A 26353-nucleotide genomic window follows, 5' to 3' on the forward strand; every position below is an offset into this window, starting at 1 on the left:
ATAGGCGTCCTAAAAACATGAATAGAAAACATTTTACGACAAAAAAAAATAGATGATACTAGTCTAAGAAACTTTACATGTAATTTTGCACTTATAGATATTCCAGCCAAGCCAGTAATCCAGTGGAAATGAGTCACGAGACTCCATTGAAATGGCCAACCAAGGGTAAATTACTTAATTTTTTTTCTAACAGTATTTTTATGGCTACTCAGCGACTCTTACGATGTTCTACAAGATAGAAAACTTCAATAGCATTTTTTTTTATTATTACGTACTAACAGAATTACTTAGAAATCACGTCCGGGACAACTTTACAAGCATTATAAAATGCAACGGTTCCATTTTATTTTTACACATTTGTAAACGTAAGTCGTGTAATGTCAGAGGCCGGGTGGGTGAACTGGGGGCAGGCTTGACTCGTTGAGGTGCGGAATATAAATTAACATTTTATGGTAATAAAAGTTTTAAAAACTTAGAATAAAATGTTAGCAAGAATGTTTTATAGAAAATCTTGTGTCAATGGTATTTATTTCAGTAAACCTAAATAAAGTGATGACTTTTAAACAAATATATCTTTAACAATTGCCAAGTTTAATGAATTATTGATAATTGTTCAGGACGATTATGAACCGAAGATCTCATAACAATAAACCTTTAGTTTACTGCTGTTTGCTTTTTTATAGTAAGAGGCAGCAGGTAGAAGTTTTACTACATAACTTATAGTTTTAAATATTTTTTTTCTTACTAATGTTACAAATACTTGGATGGATGTTTGTTAGAGATTGTAGTCTAAGTCTGGTCAATGCATCTTGATGTAATTTTGCACTTTAGAGAATAGTCTGAAAGAATACTTACTTTTGTTTTTTACATTGCACGCGAACGGAGTCGCGAGCGAAAGCCACTATTGTGCATATTGTGTTGAATATTTGTTTCTTCTTAAACATAATTTACTACCGCCTACAGTTGTAATGCGCGTGAATCGCCACGCATGATGGCCGACTGCCTCGAGTCATATTTATAACTTTCTTATGTCACTTTCTTTCATTTTTTATCTGTGCATTTCATGTTACATGTAGTTATTAAACATGGAAAATTGCTGTGTGTTTTTTTTTAAATTTTGATACGAGAATTTTATCAACAGCGTTTGGATGTTTATTCTTCACTAGCTTTCGCCCGACATTCTGTCCTTGTGGAATTTAAATAAAACTTAATTAGTAGCCTATATTTTCTTCCAGACTATATTCTGCATCTATGCTAAATTTAATCGAGAATCGTCTACTCGTTTAGGCAGTAAATTCAAACATCCATCAATCTAAACTTTCGCATTTGTAATATTTGTAAGAGTTAAGATTTTTTATTAGTACGTGATATGCTCGGATAAGGCCAAAAACGTTAAATTTGACAAATAAATAATTGTTTACCTTACAAGTAACAGTGAAATATAGTTTCATTCAAACTTTAAAACTCGCAATTTCAATCAAGACACGAAAAAACAGTTTTTTTTTGTAAAATCTTTCCATTACCCGGTCTAGGTTTACGCTTATAACTAACCACGCGATGTCATAAAGTGTGATTTTTGCATAGTAAAGTTTACCTGTATGCATGCACGTGGACAGGGCAGCCTGTAATAGGGTTGTATAACAACAGCACGCAGGCCACCACGTCGCCTTGGACCACCGCACTCGTGATGCTGCCGTGCGGGATGAAATGCTTGATAGTTTGTTGTTTTCCCTTTGCACTCACATTCTGGATTATCTTCAGACCTTTGTGTGATACCTGCATAGAAGAATTCATGTCAAAACTACGCATAGATTCAAACATTAATGTTTCTTTTGTTTTGAAATAAAAGCGACGTATACACGGGAAGAAAACTCAGAAGACTACTCCCCTAAGTTTTATTGTCTTCTACACTCTTTGTAGGTAAATCGGGTTAACTTTAAGGGTATTTCTAGAAGTCTCTAGAATATATCTAAAATGATTATCGCTTTGAGTTCTAATTAAAAAATATATCTATACTAATATAATAAAGAGGAAAGATTTTTGTATGTATTAAGATAACTCAAAAACTATTAGGCTGATTTAAAAAATTCTTTCACCATTAAAAAGCTCCATTATCAGTGTGTAACATAGGCTATAATTTTTCAATTTCACACTGATGAAGTCGCGAACAATAGTGACTACCTGTAGGGTGACTTTAAAAGGCTCCAAGTCCCTGGCCCTCTCCTCCAGCACTCGGATAGCTGGGAGGGCAAACTCCTCGCCCCGAAGCCCGCGTGACTCCTGAGCCCCCAGGAACCACACATAGTACGAAGCTTTCTTTATATCCTTTTTCAACCTTAGCGCCATCTTGTGAAGCTCTTATGTCATTGTTGGAAATCTGTAACAAAAGAAAACAATATCAGAAAGCATGCAATGTTATTCAATCAACACTTTTTTTATATTTCTATTACTGAAATACGAGATATAAATACAGTTAATTTACATAGACCATGAGACATACAGTCGCGAATATACGCATTGTTTCGCTATGTCGTCTTAATACGTACAAAGCGTATTAACAGTAGCTTTTATGGCGGAACACCGTCAGATTCCCTAATTGTACACACAAAAAAATCCGTTTACTATCTTTGAGTCATATGTTTTTTGCATTTATACTATTATAATAAAGCGTAAACACATACTTCTTTGTTGCCCAAGATGTCAGCAATTACAGCATATTTTTGAATAACTCCTTTTTTAATAAAAAGCCGTACACTTGCGTCACGCTTAAGGCTATATGTTTTCACGCTATTAAACTTATGTGGTAAATAAATTAGAGAAAACCATCATGTAGGAAAGGGACCATAGACAAGCTGCTATTATTAAGGACGCAAGGTATGGTAACGGTAATTTTGACATTTGCAATTGAGAAAACAAATGTAAACAATAAAATGCAGTTTTTATAATTAAGGGTGAAGCCGCAGGGGAACAGCTAGTTCTTAATATATTACGTATACGAAAATATTTAATATGAGAAGAAAATTATTGACTAAGGGTTAGATAAATGGCGTTTAAATCTAACTTTAAGTATAATCGTTTGTAGACATTTTAATACAGGGTGATTCTTAACGGTATTTCTTTAACAAGCCTAATTAATAGGCTAAGAAAAAAATGGCCACTGGACCTTTTGGACGTACGGTCAAATTTAACTCGGGATTTTCCGATATTTTTTACAAAAAAAAAAAAAAAACTCTAAAACTATAGTAAATCAGGCAGCAAACTTTGCGTTTAAATTATAGCTATTGAGGTCCTCTACCTCCACAAAACCGTTGATCCGTCCGTTAAGAATCACCCTGTATTCCTTATAAAGCACAGAGCATTGTTGTGATTTGTCTACAATATTTATTATCGTACGTGATTTTGTTACGAATGGACAGAAGTTGGTACAGATTGCTATAAGCATGAGAGACGATTTGTTAGTGTTTATAAATTCTCTCACGCGCGTTTTGCCTCAGTATTTCGCAAACCTTGACACCTTTTTTAATTTGCAAAATACAGCGAAAGTCAGCTAACTTAGAACTTAAAAATATTGTATTATAGCACCGTTTATTTCCACTTTTAAACTTAAAACTTACTTACGTCTTATAAAGTTGAGAGGTAAGAGAAACAGATAATTATTAAGTCAAAAATCTAAATGAAATCTAACTAATATTATAAATGTGAAAGCTTAGATGGATGGATGTTATAGTTTGTAGTCTAAACGGCTGAACGGATCTCGATGAAATTTGACATAGACGTAGGGGATAGTCTGGAAGAACACATAACTACTCACTTTTGTTTTTTTAAATCCACGCGGACGGAGTTACGGGCGAAAGCTAGTTTATGATAAGTGAAGAAAGAAATTACAGTTGTAATGAGATAAAAGCTAAAAATCACACTGGCACTCATTAAAAATGTATTCATAATTCTTAATTCAATTTTACCTTATTTGCTTTTTACTAGAAGTATTGTTGTCGATTTTTAGCCAGTAACTGGAAGGTTATCAACAAAAACAAATATAAAAAACACGTAATTGGCCAAACGAACGCAAATCATTCTTAACGCTAAGTACCAACTACGTGATTCTATTATACAATATTTTCACTGCATGGCATTTTTATTCTTAACACTATTTGATAATACGGTCTATTTTAGAGTACTAACATATTCATCTCTGTATATTCTTATTTCTCGCGATGACTTCAAATGTAATTTACTCAAATTGCATTTGTAAGTGTTATTATAAAAAAACACGTAAAGTTTTCTTCGGCGATTATAGTCACTGCTGTAACAATTTTGTTTTCCTTTTATAGTCAAATATCTCCTAGAAATTCTTTGCTAAACCAGCAGCCGTACGTACTACTTTTTTGGCCATAGTGTAACCATAATGTTAAGAGAAACCGTTAACATTTGAAAAATATTTATGTTCTTGTGTCAGACAATCGGTCAAGTGTACAAACATAATCTATACATATAATAAAATTGGAGTATCAATTTGTAAATCAAGAAACAAATTCCAGATTTTGGGAAGATGTTATTTGCGTTGTTGATAAAGAAAATCGCGTTTAAAAATTGTCTGTTCATCCGCAAGCCGCGTTAGTTCGCCGATTTCGATGGGACTTTCACTGGAGGGCAGCTGACATGGATAGCCATATTATACGCTACTTTTATTAGGATTTCGTTGGGACTTTGACTGAAAGATATCTGGTAGAAGGTAGAAGTACGCGGGGATGTGATAGATGACTTCAAATTGATTTCAAATTCTTTCACCGTTGAAAAACAGCGTTGTTTTTGAGTAAAATAGTCTAAGTTTCTTTATTATTTTTCATATGCTATAAACTAAGCGACCAGTGGTTACACTGTGGGTTTCTGTACCACTTATAACGTCTCTTATTGTACTTTTAAATTTATGCTTTTGTCTAATAAATATAAAAAAAAAACTTAAAAAAATCTGCGTAAACGAAGTATGCGAAGTAGCCAGAGACGTTAAATTACTACTAAACGTGAAGCTTGAAGTGTGAAGCCTGTGTGAGTTTTTACATTTAAAATTAATTAACATAGTGATTAATGTTATCTCACTTATGTTGGTTTTAATTAACAATATATCATTGTATATTTTCTTGTGTCATAATTGTCAATGTATCTACAGTTTAAAAACAATAGGTAAGCGTTTTTTGTCAACGCTGTCAACAGATTGTTGTAAAAGATTTGCACGTTTGTTTATTTCACACGGTATTCTCTAATTGATTTATGTACTGTCACGGACATTCACGATGTTTCACAAACAAAATAGCTTCTGTCCTCGCGAGACCAACTCCGCCTCTTATCGATACTAATATTTTAAAGAGGAAAAATTTGTATTTTTGTATGCATTGAAATACCTGAATAACTGGGCCGATTTTTAAAATTCTGTCACCATTAGAAAGGTAATATTTTTGAGTAACATAGACTGATATTTTTAATACTTTTTATTTTCACGCAGGGTAAGTCGTGAGCAACAGTTAGTTACAAATAACAAGGTAGCGAGTTCAAAAGACGGGATAATAATAAAAAGACATTAGCCGTTTACTAGTGCTCGACCTTTTCATACAGATATTTAAAAGGTTCTTATTGGTTATTATTCCGCGTCCTCTCAAAGCGTACAAAATATACAAGCAACTGAATCTTTAAAGGTGTAACACTGACAGATTTCCCGATTGTACTTATAGCGAAGTATTTGAACAATACTACTATCTCTACATGAAGGACAGTGGAGGCCATATTATGATGAATCTCACGTTTTTTTTACAAGATTCTGTTGAAGTGATAAGTCATGTCAAAGTAGTGTTTATGCTCTAAGTTATTACAGATGTATTGCTCATATTAGAAAGCGTAACTTAAATGTTTTAGAGTTCACACCTTTTAGAAGAATGCTTGATATAAATCTATCATCATCTTCATCATCACCAGCTCACTATACGTCCTCAATGAGGGGTTCGGAACCTACCCTAAGTTAGGGTGACTAGGCCATAGTCAACCACGCTGCACTGCGGGTTGGTTGACTTCACACATATCTTTGAATTTCTTCGCCGAAATATGCAGGTTGCATCACGATGTTTTCCTTCACCGTAAGAACGTCAGGTAAATTATGTACATATGAAAATTAGAAAAATCGAAAATCACATTGGTACATGGCGGATTCGAACCCAAGACCTGTAGATTGCAAGTCAAGTGCTTAAACCACTGAGCCACCGACACTCGTTAATAATCTATAGAGTGCCTAAACTCTTAACTTTTTTAGAAAATCTGTGCCATTGTACTTGGATTAATATATCCGGTTTAAACTGTCCATTTTTAAGATTTAGATAGATATGTCAAAATAATTCTGCCCTTTAGCAGTCAAGCAAAGATTCCGATTTTTTTCTAATGTTTACTTTTGACAATAGAATAAGAAATTGGCCTACAAATTATATTTTCTCAAACGTATACAATGAATAGAAAATAGTCCCGTGGTCTACATAATAAACAAATTATAGCGACCATTGTAAGAAGTTTTTGTTGAACAATAATGGAATAATTAACAATTATGTTAATAACTTAGTACTCTCGGCTTAACAATGCAACTTGAATAGAGAAATAAAGCGATTCGCGGCTAATTTAGGTTACACGGTTAAAACATTCTCATATAAGCTGTTTATATTTTTTTTACTTCGCATAAACATATTTAAATACGTTCTGAATTTTAGCTATTGTTTTTTTAATAAATTGACTCGGAAATCTATACTATTGTAATAAAGCGTAAACACACACTTCTTTGTTGCCTAAGATGTCAGCAATTACAGCATATTTTTGAATAACTCTCTTTTTTAATAAAAAGCCCTACACATACGTCAGGCTTTAGGCTATATATTTTCACACCGTTAAACTTGAGGGTAAATATTTTGGATAAAAACCCTAATGTGGGAAAGAGACCATAAGTTGTTGCCAACATCAAGGAAACAAGGTTTAACGTTTAACGTTTTAACATCATGTCATATCATTTTGACATTTGTAATTAACAATTTGACAAATGTGAATAATAAAATGAAATATTTATAATTCTATGCGGATATTATGAAGTCGCATGGGAACAGCTAGTAACTAATGTACATTTTTTTATAAATTATATAAAGTATAAATACGTGGTATAAAAATAAAGATAAATAGATTTAAATGCGAAAGTTTAGATGGATGGATGTTTGTTAAAATTTGTTGCCTAAACTGTTGAACGGATGTCATTAAAATTTGGCATAGACGTAGAGGATAGTCTGGAAAACATAGGACACTAACTTTATTTTTTTCAATTCCACGCTGATTCTTTATTACTAAAGAGGTCTTTTAAAAACTGGAAACTCATTTTCAATCCTTACATCGTTTACTTTGGAGTCTATCTTTCAACATCAAGGTTACGCTGTCAGGTGAAGTTGGCAAAAAATGCATCAACAACGGTATTCAGTCAATTGTTTTAAAATTCGCTCCTACCGCAAGCCTGGGGTCATTGGCCGTTATTACTACGGCCAATTTTGCCAGTTTACTCTGCCGAGTAATGTTCAAAAACTTTTAGAAGCGATCTTTAATATAGTTTTATTTGCATTACCTATATCTATACTACGAGTATATACTAATATAATAAAGCGTAAACACACACTACTTCGTGGCGTAGGATGTCAGCAATCACAGTATAATTATGAATACATTTTTCATTAATAAAAAGCCCTACACTTACATCACTCTATAGCTTATATATTTTCACGTTATTAAAATATGAATACCCCCTAAGCAGGGGGTAAATAAATTGGATAAAAACCCTAATGTGGGAGGGAGGCCATAAGTTGCTGCCAACATCAAGGAAGGAAGATTGCCGAGGTTTGTCATGTCATGTCATTTTGATTGACATTTGCAATTGATAATTCGATAAATGTAAATAATGTAAGCGGGTGAGGCCGCACGGGAACATCTAGTATGATATAGTTATAACTATGAAATTTCAAAACAAAAAGTATGTATGTCAAGTTGTAACCTTTTCTAAATTAACTGACATTTGATGTTCTCTTGGTTCAGAGAACAAAGGCATCTATACGCAGACCTAATATCCTAGATACAAGAAATTGAATTGAATTATATTCGCAATTGAATTCGATATCTCTTAAAAAACAACTTTAAAAAGTATTTTAAAATTAGTAACTAGCTGTAGCTTGCGACTTCACCCGCATGAATATAACAGCCTATGTTACTCACAGATAAATTACCTTTCTAATGGTGAGAGAATTTGTAAAATCGGCCCACTAGTCTTAGCGTGAATCAACATACAAAATTACAAATCATTCCTCTTTATAATATTAGTATAGAAGTATAGACTACGTTGTCTAAGGATTTAGGGCATTGACCTAGTCTGTATTCACGCTAAAGGTATTGTGTTTATTGTTCTGAACGAATAAAGTATTGTAAAAAAGAATATGGTTAAGTTATTAAGTACATGATATATGAACGCGAAATACATTCCCTATTAAATGTGCTTAATCTGTCAAGAGCGTCGGCAACTCAGGGATTTAAGCACTTGACTTGTCTACAGGTATTGGGTTGGAATCCTGCCGTACCAATGTGATTTTCGAATTTCGTATTTACATAATTTACCCGACGTTCTTGCGGTTAAGGAAACCATAATACCTGCACATATCGGCAAAGAAATTCAAATATATGTGTGATGTCAACCCGCAGTTGGTCAGCGTGGATGACTATGGCGTATCACCCTAACTTAGGGTAGGCTCCGAGCCATTCAATGGAAACGTATGTATAGTGAGCTGGAAATGATAATCTGTCAATCCCTACAATATGGTAATCGATATTTAAAATACATTTTTATATAAACACTTTTGTTACATAACACTTGTTATTTCTGTTTTATTTTTTCCTCTATAAAAAGAAACATTCTTCGACAAATTCCTCTCAGTATATTTAAAACTCCGTAAACAATTTGTTTATTTTAGTTACGTTGTGTGCAAAATGTGCAGAAAAAAGACATAACCAATGTTTTAGCCGGTGTTTAGATATAGAGGTCACACACAAGATTAAGCGCAGTAAACACTAATATACGTAAAATTGCCGGAGTATACGCAGGTCGTGTACCGTTACCAGACAGACCGTTAACGTTGTTAACTGTTATGTAATGATACTGAAACTCGTATTAGTTCTAGCCTTTAACTGAACTATCGCACAACTGTTTAGTCGCCCTTTGATGCTGAGCTTCTCTAGCACTCTCTAACAAACATCCATCCAAACTTTCACATTTATAATACTACTTAGATTAGTTAGATGTTATAAGATGACTCTTAAAACAATGACAGAGAACAGTCTACCAAATCTTTAGTGTAGATTTACGTATTAAATTTACCCTAAGGGACACTATAAGAGCTGCAAGATTTAATTTAAGTAAATTAGATATCATCTACATATTTTGATAATCATTCAATTCGTATAGTTTTTTTTCTGTATGTTTATTTATTTATTTATTTATTCATATAAGTATACACAACAGCTAATTTAATCACAATTTTAATCTTACTAATATTATAAATGCGAAAGTTTAGATGGATAGATAGATGGATGGATGTTTGTTAGCGTTTGTAGCCCAAACGGCTGAACGGATCTTCATGAAATTTGGCACAGGTTTACAACATAGTCTGGAAAAACACATAGGCTACTTTTTATCCCGGGAATAGTTACGGATCCCGTGGGTTTCATTAATTTAGTTTTGTAATGTTTATTCGATCATTCTGCAACGGTTCAACATATCTTATTGAAATTTGGCACAGATGTAAAACAAAGTCTGGAGTACACATGGGATAAGCTTCATCCCCGAGAAATGTCCGGTTCCCGAGGGATACGTAACTTTTTGTAATTCATATAGTTTGTATGTTTTCTAATACCACGCGGCCGAAGTCGCGGGCAACAGCTCGTTTATCATAAATAAATCATTATGAAATGTAGAAAACTTACTTCACACATTATTAAAATTAAAAATGAACACATCATTACACTTTTAATTTGCTTATTAATAATTCAAATTTAATAATGATTTAAGTCACGTCAAGGCAATAACGCTAAACGTTAATAAGTCGTTATCCACAGCCGAGCGCGTTGATGTTTTTTGTACGTACGAAATGAAAGCCGGAAACTTGAAGAAATGTGCAATTAATTAGCTAATTTCACATCACGCATCAACGTATTTAATTATATTGAATAGTTTAATTACTAAACCTAATGCTTCCCTTATATAAGTTTTTTTTTTTATAACATAAGGTAGCAAACGAGCAAACGGCCACCTGAAATCGCCAAAATGGCGAAGTGACCGCTACCCATAGACATCCGCAATTGCAGATGCGTTGCCTATCCTTATCAGACGGAGGAGGAGACGCACATAAAGAGGATATTTCCCCTTCTTATGCATCTCCTCCACTGTCAAATCCACTTCCTCTTCCCATCCTCTTTTTATAAGAAAAGGGTGGTAAAGAGAAAGGGACTTAAATTAGGCCTCCGGCACCACACTCATCAGACGAAACGCGGAATTGTTTCCATTTCACACCTGTCTTCTATGTGGTCGTGGTATTACACCGGGCGTGCCGGCCCATTCGTGCTAACATTTTAAAGCGGGCACTACCACTGTTAAAAGTTTCACTTTCCTTGTAAATTATCTAAGGTAGCTAAAACTAACTCAATACTCAATTTTTAATTACACGTCATTGTTCGTTTTTGAAATACAACTATCTTTATATCATTATCATCACTAAACCCCTCACTAAGGGGCTCGGAGCCAACCCTAAGTTAGGGGTGACTAGGTCATAGATAACCACGCTGCACTGCGGGTTGACTTCACACATATCATGAATTCTCGATATGTGCAGGCATCATGATGTTTTCCTTCACCATTACAGCTTCGGGTAAACGTAAATACAAAATTCAAAAACTAAAATATACATTTAATTATTATAATCAACTAGCTGTTCCCGTGCGGTTTCACCCGCATGCAACTATAAAAACTTTATTTTATTGTTTACATTTGTCAAATTCTCAATTGTAAATGTCAAAATACCAATTTTTACTATGGCAATATTGCTTCCTTGATGTTGGCAGCAACTTATGGTCTCTTTCCCACGTTAGGGTTTTTATCAAAAATATTTACCCCTTAAGTTTAAAAGCGTGAAAAAATATAGCCTAAAGCGTGACGTAAGTCTAGGGCTTTTTATTAATAAAAGAATTATTCAAAAATATGCTGTAATTGCTGACATCTTAGGCAACAAAGAAGCGTGTGTTAACGCTTTATTATAATATAGTATAGATGGATACAGATAGAAAAAAACAAAGATAAGACATAAAAAAACAAGGAAAAAAGCTAGTAATTTATACGCAAATAAAGCTTACAAGGTAAACATAGTAACAAGTTACATTTATTTTAATTATCGTATGTCAATTTTACATATGCTAACATTTTAATGTATTTGTGTCAAGTTTGCGAAAGTCGATACCGGCCATTAAAGGGTCACTGCCACAAAAGGTTCGTACCCGTTAGGTATGACATCGAAGGTGAACGCCTGCTTACGGAGGCATAGACACAGGAAAAGGTAACTACGAACAAATAAATACCTATAGATTAAACGAAGCTTATAAAAACTGGCTGTAGCTCGCGACTTCGTTCACGTGAAACTAAAAAATAGTTAAAAATATAACCTATGTTACTTAGTGATAACGTAACTTTTTTATAAGAGAAGGGAGCAACGAGCGTCGGGAACACAAAGGTGGTCAATGACGCCCATGAACGTCTGCAATACCAGAGAACCTACAGACGCATTGCCGGCCTTTGAGGAAATTGTAGGCTTGCTTCTGAAAATACCGCCGAGGACAGACCATTCTACACCGCGGCTGTGCAGAGAAAAAAGTTTCTCCAAAACCGCACGTTTGTGGAATGCCAGCCATAGACGTGGTACCTGGCGGACTGTCATGTGTTCCGATGACGAAACTCGACGATTGTTCCTAACAGCTGTTCGGAACACTCATCCTGATGACAGTGGATTTTGAGTTATTTCCATACATATAAAAATATCTTCCTCTTTATATAGTAAAGAAGTCTAGAATAATTGAAACATTATACTCAAATGTATCTCTTCGTACACTTGGATAAATCTTATAAGACCGATATAAAATGTGATGACGTAATCGGTGCGTGACGTCACAACTCCGTATGGTCACTTTCGTATCGCAGCTTGCATACGTTAATATTGATTTAGAAGCGAAAGCTTAGCCAGTAATTCTACTTTTATGTAAATTTTATAATATGATTTATTTTAATGTAAGTAAAAACTCGTATTAGATTTCATATTATGACTTATTTGAATACTGGCTTGCCCGCGACTTCGTCTACGCAATATTGAGATAAAAGTAGCATATAATATCCCCGTCAATGTCAGCTACACTTCAGTAAAAGTCCGGTTGTCCGGTCGTTTCGGAGATTACCCGAAACTAGCGGGTTGCGGACAGACTGACAGACTAAAATGTTTAAAAGCGATTTTCGTTATCCGCAACAAATACATCATCTTCCCGAAATCTAGAATTTTTCTTTTGATATTAAAGACACTCTACGTGGTAGTTTTCACCTGTATATAGCACACAGTAAAACTCTCAGCTTTTACAACATAAGTAAACAAGCATGTTATGCAAATAATGTTCTTGTTTCATATACGAGTAATTCTGCAATTTCTTCACAACAAATTACAAGAAGAAATTACACCGTACAAGAGAAAAGTCCTAGCTGACTGTAATCTTTACTAACGATGTTATCGCTAGGTTCGATGACCGATAAGCCCACATACATATTTAATATGCTAATAGAAGGTTAGTAAGAAACAGGTATATCTAGAAGTATAAAGAAATCTGGTTTGATAATTCGTTAAATTACTTGTTACCTCGATGTTTTTTAACCTCATTTTGATATAAATATAGCCTCTAGATTTACAATTAGAAGCGATAAAGTGCAAACGATAAAGTGCGATAATTTGATAAGGTAATTATTTGTAACTAGCTTTCGCCAACGACACCGTCTGCGTGGAATTAAAAAAGTAACTAGCCTATGTGTACTATCATCTATGACAAATTACATCGAGATCCGTACAGCTGTTTAGGCTACAAACTCTAACAAACATACATCCATACAAATAAACTTTCACATTTATAATATTAGTAAAAAGTAAGATTTACGTAGAGTTGTGTTCAGTTTCTAGAACATCAAATTTGTGTGTTTTTAAAATAAATTATACAAATTTTTAAGAATCAAAGATTAACTACCATACTCCGAGATGATTCACTAATGAAGTCCCTTAGTGAAGATTCTTTCATTCTAAACTTTACTTAAACGGTCTCTAAATACAGAGGAATCGGCACTTAGTGAATTTATGTCCATTAAAAACTTGGAAATATATTAAATTTGTAATACTCGTATTTCATTTTAAGTTTATTTTGCGAGCACAATTCACATGCTTCAGATGTTTATAACAAGATATGAATTATTCCAAGGTCCAGTCAGGACTGAGATACAAACAGCTAATATGAACGTGAAATAGTAACAATTAAATGCAAACCTTTGACTAACCATCGGACAACTGTTTAGTCTCGCTGTGATTCCAAAGAACTTATATGGAAAGCGCAAACTACTCGATTTTTAGTCGTGCAACTAAACAGTTAAATGCAAAACAATCGACAATCGTACAACCGATAGTTTAGTCTCATGTGTGCCCGCTCTCACTGTTATTAACAGACTTGATGTTAACAGAGTTAGGCAATAGACAGTTAAAACAAAGTTAACTTTTCTTATAAGGAGAGGATGGGAAGGGGAAGTGGATTTGACGGTGGAGGAGATGCATAGGAAGGGGAAATATCCTCTTTATGTGCGTCTCCTTCTCCGTCGGATAAGAGTAGGCAACGCATCTGCAACTGCGAATGTCTATGGGTAGCGGTCGCTTCGCCATTTTGGCGGATTCAGGTGGCCGCTTGCTCGTTTGCCACCTTATGTTAAAAAAAAAACTTAGATTAATACTTATTATGTATCAGGATTTAAATCTTTTAAAGATAGAAATAACACATTTTTACCTCTGACAAAGTTACACGTATATCGACAATTAGATTTTTCACCAGCTCACTATACGTCCCCAACGTCCCCAATGAGAGCTCGGAATCTAACCTAAGTTAGGTGACTAGGCCTTTGTGACTGCACCGCGGGGTGACATCACGACGTTTCCACCGTAACGACACCGAGGACATGTAGGTAATATTCAAAATTCGTTTTAAATACAGATTTTCAAAATAGGGTTTTCAAAGTAATTTTCAATTAACGTAAATTTCACGTAGTTTCTGTAAAAATCTACGTTAAAAGTACAATCATTTCAACCATAAAGTTAACTAAAAAGAAAACATTCGAATTGCTGCTGTCACCCGCTGAGCAAAAACCCGTTTAAAAACATAAAAACAAATAACAAAAAAAGAAAAACTTCACAGTGAAAGTTGTCGATTGTGTTGAGATATTTTGACAGATAAAAAATTCTTTGTGACATAAATGTGTTCATCAACTTATTTGAATTTATTATTTTCCCTTAACAATGACGCCATTCGGAATAAAACTCGTTAGACTCACAAATGATGCGCCAAAAACATATTGGCATCTCTATTATTTAAACGAGAATGAAAGTGACGTAAATATGCTTATATACAATTGTTTGGTCAGTGGAAACCCACTTTATTATATACACTCGTAACTGATGTATTAATTCCGTGTGATAGACGGGGAAAGTTTTCAATGAATTCTTTTGCTTCATTAATTTGTTAAGTTATTACGAGGTCTCATCTAAGAGTATTGTTTGAATTATAGGTGAACTTAACATGGAGTTCATCTATTTCTTTGTACTGAAAAAGAAGATAGTCTGTTTAATTAAATGTCAAGCTTATTCTTATTTCATTAGGGTTTATTTTACTACTAGCTGTCCCCGTGCGACTTCATGCGCATGAAATTATGAAATTTTAATTTGGTTGTTTACATTTGTCAAATTATAAATAGAAAATGTCAAACTAACATGACATGACAAACCTTGGCAATCTTGTTTCTTTAATGTTGGCAGCAACTTATGGTTTCTTTCCCACATTAGGAATATACCCAAAATATTTACCCATAAGTTTATTGGCGAGAAAATATATAACCTAAAGCGTGACGCAAGTGTATGGCTTTTTATTTAAAATAGAATAATTTGAAAACATGCTGTAATTGCTGACATCTTAGGCAACAAAGAAGTGTGTGTTTACGCTTTATTATAATAGTACAGATATTACAGCCTTTTCAATTATGATACTCTGCATATTTTCTTAAAGATAATGTGTTTAGTGTTAAGAAAGTTATAGATTTTAATAAAATACTTAAATAGTAATATCATCACACTATAACGTATTGGTGCTGCTTCAAAACAAAAATAACACGGACGATTTTCTATAATCTTACTACTATTACATTGCAAAAGTTTAGATGGATGGATGTTTGATAGAGTTTATAGCCTAAACGGATCAATGGATTTTGATGAAATTTAGTATAGATGTAGAGGATAGTCTGGAAGAACACATAGCCTACTTCCTTTTATTTAATTCCGAGCGAAGTCGCGGGCGAAATCTATTTTATAATTAAGTAAACTAATTCAATTTAAATTCAACAGTGCATAAAACTTTTGCTAATAATACTTGCAATTGATTTACTATCATTACTTGAATTACGAGGTAATTGAAAACAATTTGCGAAGCGAATTAAACGTTGATTAAAGCGTTAAATGCAAGAACTATATCATTGTGATTCAAGGTCTGAGGTTGATTTCCTGTGAGCGTATCTAGCTCTTGTTCAAGTCTAGACCGGTCTAGGGCCTAACGGGACGACTGCTATATGGTGTTCGAGAGAATCCTGCTTCACTTCCTGCTAAGCGATGCTTTTTTATTAAGAATTTGTATGACATTGAATTACATAAATTTAATATCATTTATTGAAGTAAAATTTACATTAGATTTACGGCTTATAAATTTAAAATATATTACGTACTTTAGGTAAATAATTAGTAATAGTAAATAGTTTTATATAGTGTTTCAAAGCAAATTAGATCAAATTTTGTACATATTTAGAAACCCGTATCTATGTATATGAGCGTCGGTGGCTCAGTGGTTTAAGCACTTGACTTGTAATCTACAGGTCTTGGGTTCGAATCCCGCCGCCATGTACCAATGTGATTTTCGATTTTTCGAATTTTCATATGTACATAATTTACCCGACGTTCTTACGGTGAAGGAAAACATCGTGATGCCTGCACATATCAGCGAAGAAACTCAAAGATATGTGTGAAGTCAACCAACCCACATTTGGCCAGCGTGGTTGACTATGGCCTAGTCACCCGAACTTTAGGGTAGGCTCCGAGCCCCTCGGTGGGGACGTATAGTGAACTGGTGATGATGATTTATGTACATATATCTATCTTCTATCACACTTCATGCTTCATACTAATATTATAAATGCGAAAGTTTAGATGGATGGATGGATAGATTGATGTTTGTTAGAGTTTGTAGCCTAAACTACTGAACAGATCTCAATGAAATTTGGTATAGATGTAAATGATAGTCTGGAAGAACACATAGGCTACTCATTTTTGTTTTTTTTTTTTATTTAATTTCACGGGTCGAATCGCGGACGAAAGCTAGTCCATACATATAATAAGATTGCAGAGTCTGTAACATCAAAAGAAAAAATCCGGATTTCGGGAAGATGATGTATTTGCATTGCTGATAACGAAAATCGCATTTAAAAAAATGTTGTCTGTCTGTCTGCAAGCCACGTTTGTTCCGGGTGAACTCCGAAACGGCTGGGCCGATTTCGTCGGGACTGACTAGAGGGTAGCGGACATTGATAGGCATATAAGCTACTTTTTAATTCCGCTCTCAGAATGGTGTAACGAGTGGTCCAAATTTGCGCTAGCGAAGTTTGAGGGCGACAGCTCGTAGACGATAAACGTAAATTAAAATTATATTGTAATTGGTTACTTCACACTAATTTAAGGAATGCTTTAAAAAGCGTATGAGAAACAAAAGAATATAACATCATTAAAACAAAAGAATACCGCATTCAGTTTCCTAGTTAAAGTCCACCTTCGTATATCCGTTCACTTTACTTAAGGTAAAATAATATAAATAATTCATCAAAATGCATACCTATGTTAATTTTAAAAAGAAATTAATTGCATAAATTAAAAAAAAATCTAATTGAATACTGTCGAGTAATAAACAACATTGCTGCGATAAAAATCTTTCCGTAAATAAGAAGCAAAAGGATAGTACATTCTAGAATGTCTTAAAGCGTCTGTCATCTCTACGGTATATAAAAAAGTCGCCTACTGCTGTCTGTATGTATGCTTAGATCTAACTACACGATAGATTTTGATTTTTGGATGCATTTTTTAATAGGATTAGTAATAATTGTATTTTTACTAATATTATAAATGATTAGATAACGGGTTGTTTGTTAGTTTGTAGCCTAAATGGCTTTACAGATCTCGATGAAATTTGACACGGACGTAGAGGATAGATCATCCCTTATTAGGGTAGGCTCCAAGCCCCTTGGTGGGGACATATAGTGAGCTGGTGGTAGTAGAGGATAGTCTGGAAGAACACATAGGCAAATTGTTTTTTACACGCAGACGTATTCGCAGTATAAAACTAGTGGTTTATGATGTGACGTAGTAAATAAACATTTTCGTATTAGCATTATACCGGTGCGGAACCCGGGGAGGTAACTAGTTTTTGATAACTGATGCGAGTATGCAAAACTATGCTTCTCTCTTAGCAAGGTCAATAGGTTATCTAACCGGTTTTATCATTAAAAATTCACGCCCATTCAAATTATTGATTACTAAAAGATTTCTGATTTTCCAATTTATTGTACATAATTTTGCTAATAAAATCACACGCCCATATAAATGTTAATAGTTTGCCTTCTTAAATTATTAATTTAAGCACCTCTATAGAAGTTTCTAGTATATTTTTCGGGTTATAATCAAGAATTCGGGCAAAGGATTCGTAATGTAGGTGTGGCGAGATACCATCAAATCTTCGATATCAAATCAAGTGAAGTGGAGACGAGACGAAAATATAGATAAAGTATTGAGAAATATCAATGATTCATAAACAAGACGTAATTTTGAAATTCTTTTGGATAGCTATGAAATCTGCGATCTTCATCTTTCATATTCTTCTTCTTCTTCTTCTTCTTCTGTAGCTCTACAGCCCTTTGTGGGCCTTGGCTTGGTCCAGCAATTTTTTCCATTTCGGCCTATCTCTGGCCACGGTCCTCCAGTTCGCTATGCCAACGGTTTTCACGTCTCTCATCTTTCATATTGGACGTCATAAATAAAACTTTCTTAGCATATCCTCTTGTACACAATCCATCTAAACTTACACCGATCTTGCTCCTAAAATTATTATTAACTAAATACAGCAATTGGAATACTTAGATTGTCCTAAATCATACTTTAAATCAAGATTAAACTTACATCTTGATTTCCATACGATCGTTTGTTTTGTACTTATAAGGAACGTACCTGAAAACAAATGAAAGAAAAATCAGATAACATTTTTTCTAAGATTTTTTTTAAGCCATTTAGTGATTGTTTTGTTAAAATTAAAGATATAAACATTATAGTCAGCTGTTTTTGTATTAAAGTGAATTGAAAGTTATACTTATATCTAATTCAATAAAATGAGTCTCTGAGATGCTTTAGGCAGTAAGGTAAAAATGTACTGTGAACAATGTATTCACTGTTAACTTATTTATTGTTTGTTATTTGAATATCGGTCATAGGATAAATTTAGAAATGACGGAAACGATAAGCCAATAAATCCCAGATGAAATGGTTTACTTTTCGAGATAAGTAACTGTAAACAAGCTCGTCTGAAGCAACTCTCTTATAAACTGGGGACTGTTATCATCTTATCTGATAAGAGAACATTCAAAACGCTTTTCTATGCTCATATTATAACGATGAAAGATTTTTATTTATGTATTTAGTGAAATAACTAAAAAGCGACGTAATAAAACACTATTGTTCTTTGACATCATCATCAACTTGCCCTTATCCCTTATGGAGGGTCGGCACAGTGCTGCTCTTTCATACATCTCTATCAGCCGTCATATCTGAATCCACTCCTTTTTTAAGCATATCCTCTTTCACACAATCCATCCATACTTTCTTCGGTCTTCCTCTTCCTTTGTAGCCATCCACATTCATTCTTAACACTTTCTTATGTTCCCATCGTCTCGTCACATAACATGTCCATACCACGCTAACCTTTTGCTTCTCAATTTCTCCACCACTGGTGCTACTTTCAAATTTACAGAAAAGTTATTAATACGTACCTTAAGTAAGGTCAAAGCAGTTCTGTTTACGATGTCACCGAGTCTCTAATCGATCCCGTTAATGTAACAAACTGTAACAGTTAACGGTTGTCGCAGATAATCTTAATTTAAATGCAACTTGAACATAGTACTTATCAACTTGAATGTAAAATACTATTTATGTTCTTTGTATGTTAGTGATTCACAAACTGAATTGTAGAAAAAAATTTTATTTTTAATTTTATGTATTGAAGAAATCCATACTATGTATTAACCTAAGTTTTACTCTCAACTCCGTTCGCGTGGTATTAAAAAAAGTAAGTTATGTGTTCTTCCAGACTATCCTCTACATCTATACCAAATTTCGTTGAAATCTGGTAAGCAGTTTAGGCTGCAAACTCTAACAAACATCCATCGATATAAACTTTCGCATTTATAATGAAATAAAATAAAATAAACACTCCCGATCCTTTGTAAAAACATTTTAAAATAAATCTCATACACTGTTCGCGATTGTACTGTACAGTGTGCGTATCTACAAACAAAGATTTTGTCCTTGCGACACGAATACCTAACCCAGTCGGTCATACGATTTGCATTCGCTTGCCTCACTCTTGTGTTGACCTCAAAGTGTTGGAACGCGAGAGAAAATCTCGTTTTAACGCTATCTTTTATCTACACCTTATTCTATTAGCATAACAAGATGTCTTATGGTTCAGTATCAAGGTCAACGGACTTACGAATTATTAACACTACAAAGGGTACAAACATTAATGTAATAATTAAAAAATACAAGCATTCTTCTAACAGGATAAGTTGTTAACTTACCGCACTAACTGTACTATGTTAAGTCAATATTTGAACATCACTCGTGTACAATGGTACGCAGTCAGCCTGAGTACTTAAGTGGCTTCTTGAAGGAGTTCCTCTCCCTTTGTGACTTAGTAAATAGTGATTTGTATGTAAGAACATTTACATAGGTCAAGTATCGACAAACGTATTTGTATAAATTTAAACACAAGCTTTGAGTTTAAAGTTTGAATTTAATAATCATCAGTAGTTCAATTGACGGAAGGATGCACAGAAAACGGACATTTCCCTCTTTATACGTCCCATCCCTGTCAAATCTACTTATGTTCATGTCTGTACAATTATGACCTTTTAATTCCATTATGCATAGGAAATTAATTATTGTTTTTTTTCTATATTTACTTTTTCGAATACGACTCTGGCGATAAAAGACGATGTAACAACGCAGTAGCAGTTATATGTAAATTATTTTTGTTTAGCTGTACCATGCTAAAATATTTATGCGCTTTTTGGACTACTACTAACATACAAGCTAATTTGAACTTTATTTTTATTGTGTTACGTATGAAAATGTGATATAAGTGATATATTTAAATTATGCAAGATTTTCTTTGTTTAATAACTCGTTTTACTAATGTTATAAAGAGGATAGATTTGTATTTTTGTTTTGTATAACTATTGTGCAATTTTTTTAACTCTATTACTAAGGCTTAGATAATTTTTACTAGAAAAAAATACAGATACTCAGAAATGTTTATTAAACAACATGATGATATACAGAATTAGGTTTAAATGGGTTATTTTTTTAATAAAGCACAGATGATTCCGCGGGCAAAAGCTAGTATTAACTCAACATTAATTATGCACACGGAAGTGTAAATTGGACCTTGTATATATTTAAAATATTCCTATTCGTGATTGCAAAAAGTTCACATGTCAATTCAAGTTTTTGTTTCCTTTACTATTTGCATTAGAATGTTTAACTTTTGTTTCACGACTTGTTTATTTTAAGTTTCCATTGCCGAAAAACTTATACGAGAACATATTTTCTCAACTGAACTGATTGTTTTTTTAACTTTATTTTAGTAATTCGTATGATATTAACTACAAATATTACCTACTAGCTGTTCCCGTGCGGCTTCATCCGCATGAAATTATGAAAATTTCATTTTATTGTTCACATTTGTCAAATTATCAACAGCAAATGTCAAAATGACATGACATGAAACCATGGTAATCTTACTTCCTTAATGTTGGCAACAACTTATGGTCTCTTTCCCACATTAGGGTTTTTATCCCAAAATATTTACCCCCTAAGTTTAATGGCGTGAAAATATATAGCCTAAAGCGGGACGTAAGTGTAGGGCTTTTTATTAAAAAAAGAGTCATTCGAAAATATGCTGTAATTGCTAACATCTTAGGCAACAAAGAAGTGTGTGTTTATGCTTTATTATAATAGTATAGATACGTGTAATGAAACCATGAGTTAACCGACCACTGGCCACAAACCGCAGTTTTCGTAAGTCTACGTTATAACAGACTTGACGGTAGTTGCTAAACATTTCTTCATAACGCAGTTCTAACAAGCTTGCTACGTTATCCACAATGTATTGCAAGTTGGTTTAATTACAAAAAAATATTTATGTTTTTTTTTAAATAAGAAACTAGCTGTAGCTCGCAACTTTGTCGCCATAAAGTAAAAAAAGTAATTAAAAGCCTATGTTACTCAACGATAACGTAACGTTGTAATGGTGAACGAATTTTTTCACTACACACTCGTACAATACAAACAAATCTTTCCTCTTTATATTAGTATAAGAGTATGGAAAGGGATAGCGGCGGGAACACCGAGCTGATCGTAAAGTCCATAGACATCCGCAATATAGAGTATAGACATGTTGTACGACAACGCAATATAGAATATAGACTATAGAGGAACTATAGACTCGTTGCGGGCTTTTAAGGAATAGCACGTTCACGTCTTGAAGTATCCTAAGACGTACTGATTTGGACACCGCCGAAGACAGACCATTCTACAATGCGGCTATCCTAGATAGAAACTTTTACGTAAACTTCATTGTTTTGGGATGCCATCGAGATATCGAGATAGCATGGATAGTACATCATATAGTGTCGTCATGAAATTTGGCGGCAGGAATCGTTAAAAATCAGTCTATTTATTAATCTCGATTCATTATGTACACACGAATTGGGAAATTAAATTGATATTTCCATGACATTTGTCGCTACACCTTAACCTCTGTTGACTCACCAGATCTTCATGTTGACATTTAATCTGTTAATTCGCATAAATGAAAATAGTCGATGACTTAAGCGGAATGCAACCGGTCAGTCAACCGACTCACCTTGAGTGGAGGGCGAACTAACAATGGCGCGTTCCTAGCTCGCACTTTCCATCGTGTAGGTCAAATGGACCAAAGAAATTCAATTAAGAATGAAAATAAATATGCCATTGTAATGATAAAGGTTATTACGAGTGTGTTTTTATTATTTGATATCAAGAAAAACCTCGTGGAGATTCAGAAATGGTATTTAAACGTAAAAGAGACAGCTAAAAGCGTAAAACGATAGCGATGACAAACGCATTTTTAACTCAAATAGACAAGATTATACAAATAGGAATGTTTTTTTTAATATAAAAATATTAGTAGATTTTTTATTAACTTACTACTAAATTATTTGAACTTTCGTGAGACATTTTATAACTAATTATTTTACGGCTCTTACATCATACTTTTGTCCGGTGACGGCACCGACCAGTTTTGCCCTGAAGCAGGAACCCCGCAGGGTCTGAAATTGGTCGGTGCCGCCACCGGAAAAAAGTATGACGTGAGTGAGGTGCATTTAACTAAAAAAATTAGATTTCATGTGTAAAAAATATGTTAGGGTTGTGCCAAATCCGAATTAAAAAACTCTTCCTAACTTATTAAGTACTAACTTTCGCCAACGACTCCGTCCGCGTGGAAGCAGAAAAAAAAATTGAGAAGCTTATGTGTTCTCCCTGACTATCATGTACGTCTATTCCAAATTTCATCGAGGCCCGTTCAGCCGTTTAGTCTACAAACTCTAACAAACATCTATTCATCCATCTAAATTTTCGCATTTATAATATTACGAGATGTTGCCCGCGACGTCGTCCGCGTGGTATTAGAAAACATACAAACTATATAAATTACAAAAAGTTACGTATCCCACGGGAACCGGACATTTCTCCGGGATGTAGCTTATCCCATGTGATTCATAAGATGTGTTAAACCATTGCAGAATGATCAAGTAAACATTAAAAAACTAAATTAATGAATCCCACGGGAACCGTAACTATTCCCGGGATAAAAAGTAGCCTATGTGTTCTTCCAGACTATGCTCTAAACCTGTGCCAAATTTCATAGAGATCCGTTCAGCCGTTTAGGCTACAAACGCTAACAAACATCCATCCATCCATCCATCTATCCATCCATCTATCCATCTATCTAAACTTTCGCATTTATAATATTAAGTAAGACTAGTAAGATAACTTTAATTAAATCTTTGTAACGGTTCATTTTCATTGGAATTTAGATTTGACCTTATAACATGTCTATACAGCATCAAAAAACCATTAAAACTACAAAGTAGCCATAATTTATTAAAATATGAAAACTATAAATTACAAGATTGAGTTTATTTTTCAGGTTAAATATATTCATATTCTCGTGTGATATTGTTAAGCCATACATTTATATGTGCTGTGATTTACATGATACAGCCAAATGTCCGCATACCAAACGAAGGTCAACTAAGTCGTGATATATTTATGTAAATACGCATCTCACGTTCCATTTACTAGAAATAGTATTCTTATTTGTGGCTGAAGATTTTCAATAATAGCTGAGCGGTATGAACTTACTCCGCTTGGAAGTAAAACGCCTAGATCTCTTTTTTGTTTACCCCGTTGTTTCCTTCCGTCAGTGACGAAATGCGGGTCCATTGTGGGATGTGCACAGGATGTGCTATTAGGGTGTGGTCTTTAATAGCCCAAAGACCCTGGGAAGACGGCAACAAGGTGAGGTCCTGAGTTGCTGCAGTTTGCAAGGTCATGAGAAGGAATTCTATCTCTATGGCGTCTTAAAGCCCAGTGCATAGTCCTGGTGCGTTCTTTTAAATATCCCGGACTTTTGGAGCTCTGGCATGGCCACTGAGTGGGTTTTAGTGTATTAGCTCTCATAACATTGTCCTTCCCCATGAAGGTAGGGTATCTATTAGAGATCTCCTCCTCATATTAAAAATAAAATTTGATATATTTCAGTTTTTCTATATAAAACTTATACCAATCTATTAATTTTATCCAATTAATAGTGAAAATAACATACTGATAGAGAAATAGATTTGTTTGATTGAAAAAGGCTATAATCATACTAATATTATAATTACGAAAGGTTGGATCTATAGATGGATGTTTGTTAGAGTTTGTAGCCTAAACGGTTGAACGGATTTCGATGAAATTTGGCATACATGTAGAGGATAGTTGGAAGAACACATAAGCTTTTTTTTTTTAAATTCCGCGCGGACGAAGTCGTGGGCGAAAGCTACTTTGTTATAAATATGTTTACTTAAATTATTCAAAAGTCATCAGTAAAAAATGCAACACTATAAAGTGTGAAAGTGGTAGAACATTATATCAAGTGTTTGTGACCAGTTTTTCTTATCCCAGTGAACTTTGATCTTTACAAACATGTGAATTCTTTAACTCAGGTCAATAATGGAAAGTTTTGTTGCCATTTTATTGGTTTTATTTTTCGAAGACTGTCATTTTTTATTGATTGTTGTATTATTGTGTTAAAACAACATTTCTGTTTTGTTTATTTGCATATTTTTCGCGACTTCGTATGTATTTTGTCGACATTTAAAAATGTTTATGTTTTTTAGTATTCATCGACTTCCCAAAAGGAGGTATACAATTCGTCTGTTTTTTTCTGTATAACTCCGCCTCTAATGGATTGATTTTGAAAATTATCTTTTTATCAGAAAGTTAGTGCTTGCAGATGGGTCTCAATTTTTTGTTTATTTTTCGGAGTAAAAGATTACGTCGTAGTTAAACAGTTTAGCTCAAAATCGGGTGATGATAATTGGGGTCCTCAATTCTTTCTTTTTGACCGACTTCCCAAAAGAAGGTACACAAGTCGTCTGTATGTTTTTTTATGTATGTTGATGTATGAATTTAATAAGGAGTAAAAGGTTAGAGTGGTATGGGCATGTTATGAGAAGGGTTGAATCGCATGTAACAAGAAGGATGTTAGTTATAAATTTGGAGGGATACATCGGTAGAGGTAGAGCTAGAAAGAGATGGATGGATTGCGTGAAAGGTGACATGATCAAGAAGGGAGTGATGACTGAGATGACGGATGATAGAGTGCTTTGGAGGACGAAAACCCAATGCGCCGACCCTACGGGAGTAGGATAAGGCAGGGGAGAAAATGTTGATGTATGAATTTAGTCAAATTATAGTATTTCGATTTATTACTTAATTAGGTAAATTAATAATTCGATTGATCAATTAATAATACTCATATTGCTGCAATTATTAATAAAATTAGTAGATATTTGCGAAAATTGTTCATAATTAATGGAAACGTTAAGTATTTAAATCCGGATTAATTACAGGTTTCACCTATTTAACTAGCTGTTCCCGTGCGGCTTCACCCGCATGAAATTATAAAAACTTTATTTTATTGTTTACATTTGTCAAATTATCAATTACAAATGTCAAAATGACATGAAATGATGACGACCTTGCTTCCTTGATGTTGGCAGCAACTTATGGTCTCTTTCCCACATTAGGGTTTTTGTCCAAAACATTTACCCCCTAAGTATAATGGCGTTAAAATATATATAGCCCTAAGCATGAGGTAAGTGTAGGGGTTTTTATTAAAAAAGTGATATTCAAAAATATGCTGTAATTGCTGACATCTTAGGCAACTAAGAAGTGTGTGTTTACGCTTTATTATAATAGTAATTAAAAGACCATTTTCGGTCGGACAGTATTTTAGTACAAGCATT

General features: G+C 33.9%; 1 protein-coding gene across 5 annotated transcripts in view; it reads right to left on the bottom strand.

Annotated features, from left to right (window-relative positions):
- LOC106109056 (trichohyalin) overlaps nucleotides 1-26353 on the bottom strand; it is a 60758-nt gene that overhangs the window by 14921 nt on the left and 19484 nt on the right. For 4 of the 5 annotated variants that reach the window (XM_013290485.1, XM_013290470.1, XM_013290462.1 and 1 more), the window contains 2 exons: nucleotides 2182-2377; nucleotides 1595-1776 (listed from right to left, as the gene is read on the bottom strand). In XM_013290485.1, the coding sequence (XP_013145939.1) occupies nucleotides 1595-1776; nucleotides 2182-2346 (347 nt within the window). In that variant the 5' untranslated portion in view covers nucleotides 2347-2377. Of the gene's footprint in view, nucleotides 1-1594; nucleotides 1777-2181; nucleotides 2378-18644; nucleotides 18663-26353 lie in introns of those variants that run through there. The other variant, XM_013290478.1, reaches the window with a different exon arrangement.

Source organism: Papilio polytes, unplaced genomic scaffold (assembly GCF_000836215.1).
Source record: "Papilio polytes unplaced genomic scaffold, Ppol_1.0 DF824269.1, whole genome shotgun sequence".
In the NCBI taxonomy this organism is placed as follows: domain Eukaryota; kingdom Metazoa; phylum Arthropoda; class Insecta; order Lepidoptera; family Papilionidae; genus Papilio; species Papilio polytes.